This window comes from Pyrus communis, chromosome 11, assembly GCF_041283825.1.
Source record: "Pyrus communis isolate YQ-2024b chromosome 11, ASM4128382v1, whole genome shotgun sequence".
NCBI lineage: Eukaryota > Viridiplantae > Streptophyta > Magnoliopsida > Rosales > Rosaceae > Pyrus > Pyrus communis.
Window position 1 is genome coordinate 25541694 of NC_142575.1, and position 11352 is coordinate 25553045.

Genomic DNA, 11352 nt, shown 5'->3' on the forward strand with positions numbered 1-11352 from the left:
TAATTAGGGTTTGAATTCTTAAACATGTTAAAATAATTCAAGTGGTATGACGCGACACATTAGAATAATGGTCTTGACACGAAAGCGACTTGTTTACCAAAGTCTAATTTTGATTAACGTTGCCAAATTTTTAATTTAACATGATGGTTCTTTTATTTATTGAATAACTATTAGATAACTAAACAATTTCGGATTTGTTGTTGACTTTTGGTTGTTGATCTTTAAAGGGTACTCTAGAAAATACCTGTTTTGTATCATCAAGCATCATTACATGATAAGAAGAAGAGTTGAGAATGTCACATCCCCGCCCGGGACGGATCACTTCCCGGGCCCGCTCCACCACCGTAGCACGATATTGTCCGCTTTGGGCTTACCACTCCCTCACGGTTTTGTTTTTGGGAACTCACGAGCAACTTCCCAGTGGGTCACTCATCATGGGATTGCTCTAGCCCTCTTCTCGCTTAACTTCAGAGTTCCCACGGAACCCGAAGCTAGTGAGCTCCCAAAAGGCCTCGTGCTAGGTAGGGATTGGAATATACATTTAAGGATCACTCCCCTGGGTGATGTGGGATGTCACAATCCACCCCCCTTAGGGGCCCGACGTCCTCGTCGGCACATTTCCGGCCAGGGATAGGCTCTGATACCAAATGTCACATCCCTACCCGGGGCGGATCACTTCCCGGGCCGGTTCCACCACCATAGCACGATATTGTCTGCTTTGGGCTTACCATTCCCTCACGGTTTTGTTTTTGGGAACTCACGAGCAACTTCCCAGTGGGTCATCCATCATGGGATTGCTCTAGCCCTCTTCTCGCTTAACTTCAGAGTTCCCACGGAACTCGAAGCCAGTGAGCTCCCAAAATGCCTCGTGCTAGGTAAGGATTGAAATATACATTTAAGGATCACTCCCCTTGGCGATGTGGGATGTCACAGAGAATGTAGAATGAGAATGTTTGCTAGCATTTTAGATAATCAAATTTCTACATAATTCTTTTACCTTTAGAAAAAGAATTAATGCGAGATGGACATAAGATAACAGCACTTATGTAAGTGTGAGGTGTAATTAGCTAGAGCTAAGAATTAATAGGAATGGTAGCTACCTTTTTGTTTGTACTTTCTTTTTATTTTAAGATTCTAGAGTATTATTTGATCATTTAAATCGTTTATTTTCTAAATCACTTTTTAAATATCATTTTTATTAAAAAAAAATAGCAAAATCAAATCTATTTAGATTAACGGTGTTCTTCAATTAAACAATGAAATCATGGCAACTTTCACCGAATGGATAAATATTTTTTATTTGGTTGATTTTTACAGAGTTCACTTTATAGAGTGGTCTACAAAATATAACTAGTCTTGCTTAAAATGTTGATGGTGGGGCATGTCAGTTGTGGAAAGACAATGAGATAACATTTTGGAAAATATATAGAAGAAACTATTACAGTTTATCAAAGTCTTTCATAAGTAGGCATCGATCATACACAAATAATTATTTCTCCTGGTGAATACATATAACAACAAAATGACCATAGAACTAGTTGTCTTGGGTGACTAAATACGTGACTCATTCAACACAATGAGTGGAAAGGTAAGTCCACCCCTAAAAATATTTGGCATCTAATCTTACACCACAAAGGTCCAACACTCTCTCTCTCTGGCAGTTGCTGCAGCCAAATTTTGCTTCTACTCCCTTAAGGTCCCCACGTCAAGAATTTTATGCTGTTAGTTTCTTAATCCCAGTATTCTCTTTGTTCTCGACTATATATGCCTGCTCTCCTCTGGACTTTCTTTCTTCAGCTTCCCAACAGTTTAATACCAACACCATACCTATATTTCCTTGTTCTATTTTCTTCATCTTTAGTTCAAAGCACTAGTACACAGATGGAAGTTCGCTCCATGAACTCCATGATTGGAAGAGGTAATTCTTCTAATACAATAACCACTACTCAAGAGTCCCCTCAGGAGAGTAGTTGGACTATGTACTTGCAAGATTTCTTGATAAGCAGTAATCATGAGGATGATGACAATGACCGCAGTTCTTTCTCCTCATACGATTATGAAGACTGTTCCATAATCTCCGGCGCTGCTTCCTCTGTTGCCAGAAAGTCGAGTACTATTAAAGGAGAAGTTTTAGGGTTTGGCGTGGATGGAGGTTATAATAGATCTAGCTTCATGATTAAGAGAAAACCCAAAGAAGCTGTGCTTGATGATGCTTTGGAAGACACAGCTAGTTCTCCAGTAAATACTCCCACGGTGACTATCCTGTCTCCTAATTGTTTTTGTTGGTCCAATTTTTTTTTTTTTTTTTTCAATTAATCATGTTGTTTACAAGTGAAATGTTTAACTTATGCTTCCCAATATACCTGTTATTTTTGTTCAGATTTGTTTAAGATTTAATTAATTTCCATTTTGTATTTCAATTAGGTTTGCAATCACAGCCAGTCAAATGTGGAATCAACACTGCAAAAAGATGACACAGACATATCTAATACGGTAAAAAAAAAAAATTTACCTCACTATTTTTTATTAAATTGGTTGTTTATTTTTGCAAACAATTAATTATTAAATTGATAGTGCTTTGAAAATTTTCTGTTACAGGAGAAAGGAAGTACTTCTGGCAGGATGGATGAGAGAACTGAATCGGGCTTTATCGGGAGAGAGTGACTGCACAGAACTGAAGACGAGAGGACGTTGCTTAGTTCCATTCTCTATGATAGCAAACTATTTTGTATGAATTATTGTTATCATCATCCATATACTAGTACTTCAGTTAAAACATACATCTCTCTCTCTCTCGCTCTCGATATTTGATTCTGTACATAATATGGTCGATTGCTTTTCTCATTGTTGTTGAGGAAGCACACTTCATGTATCAATTTCAGCAAGAACAATACCAAAACCAGTTGTCCAGCAACTGTAGACTATATATATATAGTCTTTTCCCGTTAAGTTTATAATATGATCACAATAATATTGGCCGCATACCTAAACTGTAATTACAATTTTACAAGGTCGAAGGATGGGATCCATCTTATATCTTTCATTAATGTTGCCTGCTAATTTTCTCTTACTTATTCACAACTATTAGTTTCAGTAACAAAAAAAAAAAAAAATTACAACTGTTAGTTTGATGTCTTTTTTTCTTCAGAACATGTATGTGTGTTGTATATGCAAATTTTCTCCAGTGTGGTCAACTAGACACTTTCAAGCCAAGCACCTAAATTTTTTTGAGATATTAATTAGTACATATATTCGCATTATCACTACAAAGTGGCTGAACCTTATAAAAAGTTTTCACCTAAAGCGGTACTTGATCGATCACTCACTCTGATCATCATAATTAGTCTATTTTCCTAGCAGAGATGGTCTTAACCTCAGTGCCATTGCAAAAGTGAATATAAAAGTGAGATCGCTTTCTGTTTGCCATTGTTACCTTACGTGGTATTGGCAGCTCAACGGGTTTTTCCCACTAGATTTACTCCGAGGGAGGTTTAAGAAGGCCACCTAATCTTCTTTCGTTTTGTGATTCCTTTCTTCTTTAATGGAGTTGCCAATGTTTTTACATTTGGAAAAAAAAAAAAAAAAAAAAAAAAAAAACACATATCGGTCGTTACTTTTTCAGGTGTGGTTCTCCCGGCGCATCGCATGTTCTGTCAAATTCTCAAAGGTAAATGAGAATGAGATGAACGTTTTCAAAAAAATAAATAAAATGGTGCGCATCTAGGGAATCGACCCCTGGTCAGTACCGTGGGAGGGTATACGCCAGATGCGCTTGATTGTCATACTTCCATTTTGTAACTTATTTAACTTTTATTCATAGCATTAAGTGATAGTCTCGATAAATGTATCAATAACATGTCGGTATAATTTCAACTATCCATTCTGTAGTTATATTAGGTAGCATATAAATGTACCAATCAGCATTTTTGCCATTTTTGTTTCTTTCCATTTGGTGATTTCTATCTTTTGATTCATGAAAACTCATGTAATTTCGAGCATTATCTTAATGAAGGTTTCAAATACACTATAGAGCAATAACAAAAATTCTACTATGCTCTGGCAAGTGGCATTGGAGCAATGAAGAACTGAATGTGCTATCAGGATTCCATTACAAATAATTTAACAAGTTGAAGATCACGGTGTATATTTATTGGTGCGTACTAGAAAAATCCAAGAAACAATTACTTCAAAAAAAAAGTACAAAAACTAAAATAAGGAAACGCCTCATCAAAAGAATTATGAATTGGTATTATTCAAATTCCACTATCAGTTTTGACTATTGTTACAATTATTCAATTTGGTATTTCTGATATACAAGATATTCAGCTAATCTTGCAGCACTTTTTGGACCTTCAAACGATCAGGTTTCAGGTTTATTTTTTTCTGAGGAAGCTTCTTTAGCAATTCCGGTTTCGCTTCAAATATATCGCATACGAGTCCATAGTCAGCGACCTGTGATGATCAAAGAGTTTGTTAACAAATTATGTAAGTGCATCCATGTCGTAACATTCCAACAAGCTTGCAACTAAGAAAACTACATGAAAAGCAGGTTGAGGTTTTACTGCAAATTCGTTAAACGTGATACATATAATTTGCTTCACATTTCAGGAACACTTCTCTCCTTTTCTTTTCGGAAGCTCAGTGAAGCAAAAATGGCTTGGACTTTTGGCTCTTTGAGAAATGACTAAATTGTGCAGACTTTAAGAATGAATGCATCTTGTATATATGGCAATACTATTACCCTTGACAACTTCGAGAGAGAGTTCAAGCCGTCACCTGAAGGATTGGGGCATCTGCATCTTTGCTTTCTTACCACAAATGAGAACCCTATTACTCCTTATATACCCATAAGGACTAATTACAACAGTACCCTTCTACCTGTATTAACTACCCCATCTTCTAGATAATGCCATGTGGCAATTCTATTATATTGGTTATTACTCCCCCCTCAAACTGAACATGGATCTGCCAGGTGAAGTTTGAAAGAGCTAAACACCTAAAACGGGATCTAAAACTGGACCTGAAACAGCAAGAGCAAGGTGTCGGCAGTGCTTTACAAACACAGGACCATGCAGGCCTTTGGTGAACACATCTGCAACCTGTTCTTCAGTAGGTATATATTGGACAAGTAAATCACCCCGTTGGACCTTTTCACGAACAAAATGATAGTCGGTATCAAGATGTTTGATCTTCGAATGAAAGACAGGATTGGAGCTTAGAGCTAAAGCACTCAGATTGTCACAGTAAAGTACTGGAGGCACCAAAATTTGCTGATGCATGTCTTTGAGAAGAGATCGAATCCAAAACAAATCAGCTGCAGAATGTGCTAACGCTTTGTATTCAGCCTCAGTAGAGCTGCGAGATACGGTGGATTGCTTCTTAGACTGCCATGAAATGGGATTATCGCCCAAGTAAATCACAAAACCAGTTATTGAACGTCGGGTATTTATGTCTGCTGCCCAGTCGGAGTCAGAATAGGCCAGCAAATTGAAATCCAAGCTCTTTTTGTAATGTAAACCATACTCAAGTGTTCCTTTCAGGTACCGTAAAATGCGTTTGACAAGATGCATATGAAGATCAGTCGGAGAAGTCATAAATTGACAGACCATGTTAACAGCCTGAGCAAGATCTGGCCGAGTAAAGGTCAAATATTGGAGAGCCCCGACCAAACTTCGATAATGACGTGGGTCAGAGAGAAGAGCACCTTCTTGTTCAAGTAATTGTGCATGTGGTTTAGACGGTGTGGATGTAGGTTTACATGTCTCCATTGCTGCCTTCTTGAGGAGATCTTGAGCATATTTCGTTTGGCTGATAAACAATGAACCATCTTCTTTATACTGAATCTGCAACCCCAAGAAATAAGACAATCTGCCCATGTCTTTGAGATCAAAGACGGCTGCAAGGTCACTGATCACTGCTTGAACTGTTGTAGGGTTGGAACCAGTGAGTATAATATCGTCTACATAGAGCAATAAGATAACAATATCCCCTTTATCTACTTTAACAAATAAGCTTGTATCAGATAAGGAAGTTGTGAAACCAAGGGATGGAAGATAACTCGTGAACTTTGAGTTCCAGGCTCTCGGGGCTTGTTTCAAGCCATATAGAGATTTAATGAGTTTACACACATAACTTGGACAGGAAGGATCCACAAATCCTTGAGGTTGCTGCATGTAGACCTCTTCCTCGAGATCACCATGCAAAAAGGCATTTTTAATGTCTAGTTGTCGCAGATTCCAACCAAGCTGTGCAGCTAAAACAAGAATTAATCGAACAGTAGTGTGTCGGACCACAGGACTGAAGGTCTCTGAGTAATCCAGCCCGTGTTCTTGAGTGTACCCCTGAGCAACTAACCGAGCCTTATACCTTGATATTGTTCCATCTGGATGTTTCTTTATTTTATACACCCATTTGCTACCTACAATTGTTCTGTGAGATGGAGGTGGAACTAGAACCCATGTACCTTGAGCCTTTAATGCATCATATTCTTCTTGCATAGCATGTTGCCATTCAGACTTACACGATGCTGCCCTAAAAGTTTTAGGTTCTTCAGGTTCTGTGATATCAGCTAGGAATGAAAACACTCCAGGACATGCACTAGTAATTGAACCAGAGCAGGACAAATCAGAGCAAGACTCCAGTATTTGTAATGAATTTAACTCAGGGAAAGTTGCCAAATGAGCTGCATAATTCTTTCTGGAAATAGCACCTGTTTGTAACCGAGTTTGAATCCGAGGATGAAGTGGTTGGTGTACAGGTAAGACATGTGAATCAGTGCTAGATGAATGCTCAGACAAAGGTAATAATACCTGAAGTTGAGTAGGATCGAGGACAGGAAGCAAAGGAGGTGGAGTTGGTGTATCACTTGTTGTAGAGTAGGAACCATGAGATATTGATGCTAAAGAGTCTTCATAAATGTGATTCTGTGATAGCTGACCGTGCTCAAATTGACCCCTTGTAGACCTCATGGGAATAGGAAATGGTATAATCACAGAGCTAGTTTGATTGACTGTCTCAGCAGATGCCACACCACTGTGAGAAGGCCCCAACCTTGCTGGAAATATTGACTCTTCAAAAATAACATGCCGTGATATAATGCATTTCTTAGACTGTTGATCATAACATATTACTCCCTTATACCCCATTGCATAGCCTAAGAAGATACACATTTTGGACTTAAACTGCAATTTATGATTGTTATACGGCTTGATCCATGGAAACACAGCAGTTCCAAAAATTCTTAAGGACTGTACCTCAGGCACTTTGTTGTATAGTAGCTGATAGGGAGAACTAAAAGACAAGGTTTTACACGGCATTTTATTAATCAGAAAAACTGCATGAGCACAAGCAAAGTACCAAAACTCACTACTTAAACCAGAAGCATTTAACAAAGTGAGAGCAGTGTCCACCACATGTCTGTGTTTCCTCTCAGAAATCCCATTCTGTTGAGGTGTGTACGGACAAGAAATAAACTGCAGAATGCCTTTTGCAGCCAAAAAGGACGTAAACCGCTTGCTAGTGTATTCACCTCCACCATCTGTTTGCAAACCTTTAATTGTTAACCCAAACTGAGTATGAATGAAAGCATAGAACTTGAGAAAAATTGCAAACACATCAGATTTGTTGCACATGGGAAATATCCAAGTAAATCTGGTATATTCATCTACAAAAAGTACATAGTATCTAAAACCTTCCACAGATTTTACAGGTGTTGGACCCCAAACATCGGTATGAACTTTCTCAAAAGGAACCCTACAACTGTCATTTCTAACAGGAAAAGGTATCCTAGACATTTTACCCCTAATACAAGAAATACAAGTAGCATAAGTCTCATCTAACTTGTGTAAAACCTTAGATTGCCTTAACATTGCAGCCACAATATCATGGGCAGGGTGTCCCAACCTTTGATGCCAAATATCTGATTTCACCAGTTTCCCCAAGTAAGCCACTGGATCTCTTGTAACACACTTGTGCCCTCTAGACGCTTTAACTACTGGAATCTGAAATAACTCTTCTGGTTTACTCTTTCCGTGATACACCACCTCCCTTGTCTTCTTGTCCTGCACAAAGAACTCACACTCATCACATATAAACCAACTATTATTATCTGCACACAATTGTTTAACTGAAAGAAGATTTCTGGCAATATTTGGAACATGAAGAACTTTACTGAGAATAAGAGAATGATCAGGAGTATGAATTGCAGAGGAACCGATATGCTTAATTGGTATACTTGAACCATTACCAATGGTTATATTATCAGACCCTTGATAAGGAGCCACTTGATTTAATGCATTTATATCTGCAGTCATGTGGTGTGAAGCACCTGAATCCACAATCCACAAATCCTGAGGAGGAGCCTGAGATGTTTGTTGTGCATTCATGGCAGACAGGGAGGCTGGAGGTGGCTGACCTTGATATGTGTAGTTGGCCCGATGAAAACAGTCAAGCGCAGAATGTCCTCTTTTCCCACATATCTGACACTCCATAATGAAACCAGCTGGTGTATTTCCTGTATTTCTGTGAAAACAGTTCACCGCAGTATGACCTCTTTTATTGCAGATTTGACACTCAATTACAACATTGGTTCTAGCTTCTGTATTGCCGGACCACGACCCAGTAACATTCTGAACTTGTCTTGTCCCTGAAGAGTAAGGACTATTTCCACCATAAAACCCTCGACCTCTGAAATGATTACCAGTTCTATAGTTGCTGCTATTATTCCTGAATTGACCACCATTTCCAGCCCTGTAACCCCCATTGTAGGTCTGAGATTTGAACCCATGCTGCTGACCAGAATGAGAGTGAGCGACAAAACCATATCCACAAGATTGATCATGATGCCCTGGAGGACAAGTATTTGAACCACACATCTGGGACTCCACACCATGTTGATGAGCATTATTACATGAACCCTGTGGTTGCTGAACAATAATGCCCGCTGTAGTAGCAGGTATATGAGCATGGTGTTGAGAATCTGACGAAGATGCACCACTCGAAGATCCACCTCCATACATGACAGAACCCAAACTAGTATTCTGCCCAGACTGAGAACCCTGAACAAAAAGAGCAGCCATATTCTGAGGCAGCAGATTCATTTCCCCTTCAATCTCCTTTTCAGTTCCAAGTAGTTGAGCACGAAATTCCCTTAAGGTAATGGAAGATTCCCGTGCCAAGATAACTATGCGAATAACACCATATTCCTTAGGTAAACCTGCCAGCCCAGCAATGATAATATCATTGTCAGAAACTGTCTCCCCTGCAGCCATTAACTGATCTCTGATATTCTTCAAACGCAACAAGTATTTATCAATGTTATCTGCCCCCTTCTGAATCGTATGCAACTCTGTTTTCAAATGGTTAACCCGAGACTTCGAAACAGAAGCATATCTTTCAACAAGATTTGACCATGCTTCAAAAGCAGTCCTGCACCCCAAGACATACTCCATTGCCTCATCTGTTAACGTAGCAAGTAGCAGACTAATAAGAGCCATATCAGTAGACTCCCAATCAAGAAACGCTGTGGTAATCTCCCTTGTAACACCAGTCTCTGAACTCACGGCATACTTTGATGGACAACCAATCGTACCATCAAAATGACCAAACAATTTGTACCCTTTAAGAACCGACTGAAACTGAAAGGCCCATTTGGCAAAATTATCATCTCGAAGTTTTATAGTCAGCATACCCAACAAATTCTCAATCTTGAATGAAGAAGACGCCATTGAAAAGAATTCAATCAACCACAACTCTGAGCAAACCAAAAAATTACCAAACAAAGAACACACAACTGACTTCGAAAAATTCACAAAACACTACCCAAGTAAGGAGAATAACACCCCAAATCACAACCCAAATTGCACACTTCGACTAAAGACACCAAACCAGGAGATTGATACTCCAATATAACACAGCACAGGAGATTGAAACTCCAAGATTCATAGAAAGAATGGCACTTTCTTGTTTTAATCGACAAGTCCTAGAGAATGATACTCCAAGGAACAAACACAGCTCAGGAGATTGAAACTCCAAGATTCATAGAAAAAATGACACTTTCTTCTTTAAATCGACAAGTCCTAGAGAATGATACTCCAAGGAACAAACACATAGAACAACCAGAACAGAAATCAACACATCAAGATTCTACCAAAAAACCCCAAATCTTCACTTCAATCGAATTCCAACAAATTGAATCACAGCCCCAAGAAAGAAACAAATACACCTGATTCGCTGAAAAACGCACCACCAAATCTCCTAAGAACGCCGTTCCAGATAACCACCAAACACCCAATCTTCGAGCACCCAATCTTCAAGATAGCACCCAAACCAGCGGAAGTCTTCACCAGAACCGAAAGTGGCGACAAGCCTAAACCGGCGATGATACCATATTAACACAGAGAAGCTGTGAACAACAATGGATACCAGAAACGAAGAAGAAGATGAGGAGAGATAGAGAGGAAGAAAGAGAGTATGTATTGATACTTTCAGAAATTATTACAATGCTTTCTTACCACAAATGAGAACCCTATTACTCCTTATATACCCATAAGGACTAATTACAACAGTACCCTTCTACCTGTATTAACTACCCCATCTTCTAGATAATGCCATGTGGCAATTCTATTATATTGGTTATTAGTTCACAGCAACAATGAACTTGGAATCTCTCATGCCTGCTAAGTGTTGAATGGCTCCTGAAGCACCAAAATCCACATACAACTGCGGCGCAACTATCTTTCCAATTTGGCCAAATATCACATCTTTTTCTAGTTGCAACTGGTGGTATATGGTTGCCCGCCGGTGAGAAGACCAAACTATATTTTCCTTCCCTTAATAAGACATCAATCCTTGTTTCATCAAACATCAATTTTACAATTTCATTAAGAAATTGAAATGGGATGATATTGGAATTGGAATGAGATTGGACGCTGACTTATGTGATATATTATTGATATTAATAGTTGGACCAACTAAAATGAGATAGTAAAATCACACAACATGGGATGTTTTGTGCTTCACTTGAAGTTGGACTATGTTCACGCCGGTGTTGTTTTCGTTTCCACCATATATTAAGTTTCCTCCCTGACTATTATACCAATTACTGCAACTTAGCTCATTTTATCTCTAAAGCGCGAAAGAAAAAACTCCCCAATCTTAGCCCCTTTCAGTCGTTGGCCTCCATCTCTTGCTTTGGTCGATGGCAACTTACCTCTCATTCTTCCCCATATGTGCAGTGACCCTAATTCTCGTATGGAACGATGAAGCAACATGCGACCCTCTCCTAAGGGATGGTGTAGATGCAGCTTTGTCCCTTATAAATGGTTTTGTGGCCATTATCCAAAGTTTACACCT

General features: G+C 38.9%; 1 protein-coding gene across 1 annotated transcript; it reads left to right on the forward strand.

The window, feature by feature from the left end:
• Positions 1-1537: 1537 nt before the first annotated feature.
• Positions 1538-2914, forward strand: LOC137743746 (uncharacterized). The gene is made up of 3 exons (XM_068483690.2): positions 1538-2253; positions 2425-2493; positions 2599-2914. The coding sequence occupies exons 1-3, from the start codon at positions 1765-1767 to the stop codon at positions 2662-2664; spliced, it is 624 nt and encodes a 207-aa protein (XP_068339791.2). The 5' UTR covers positions 1538-1764; the 3' UTR covers positions 2665-2914.
• The last annotated feature ends 8438 nt before the right edge of the window (positions 2915-11352 follow it).

Excerpts from the sequence above, each read along its gene's own strand:
- LOC137743746 (XM_068483690.2), top strand. The coding sequence starts at position 1,765 with ATGCCTGCTCTCCTCTGGACTTTCTTTCTTCAGCTTCCCAACAGTTTA. Across the intron at positions 2,254-2,424 it reads CTCCAGTAAATACTCCCACG|GTTTGCAATCACAGCCAGTC; the intron begins GTGACTATCCTG and ends TATTTCAATTAG. Across the intron at positions 2,494-2,598 it reads ACACAGACATATCTAATACG|GAGAAAGGAAGTACTTCTGG; the intron begins GTAAAAAAAAAA and ends TTTCTGTTACAG.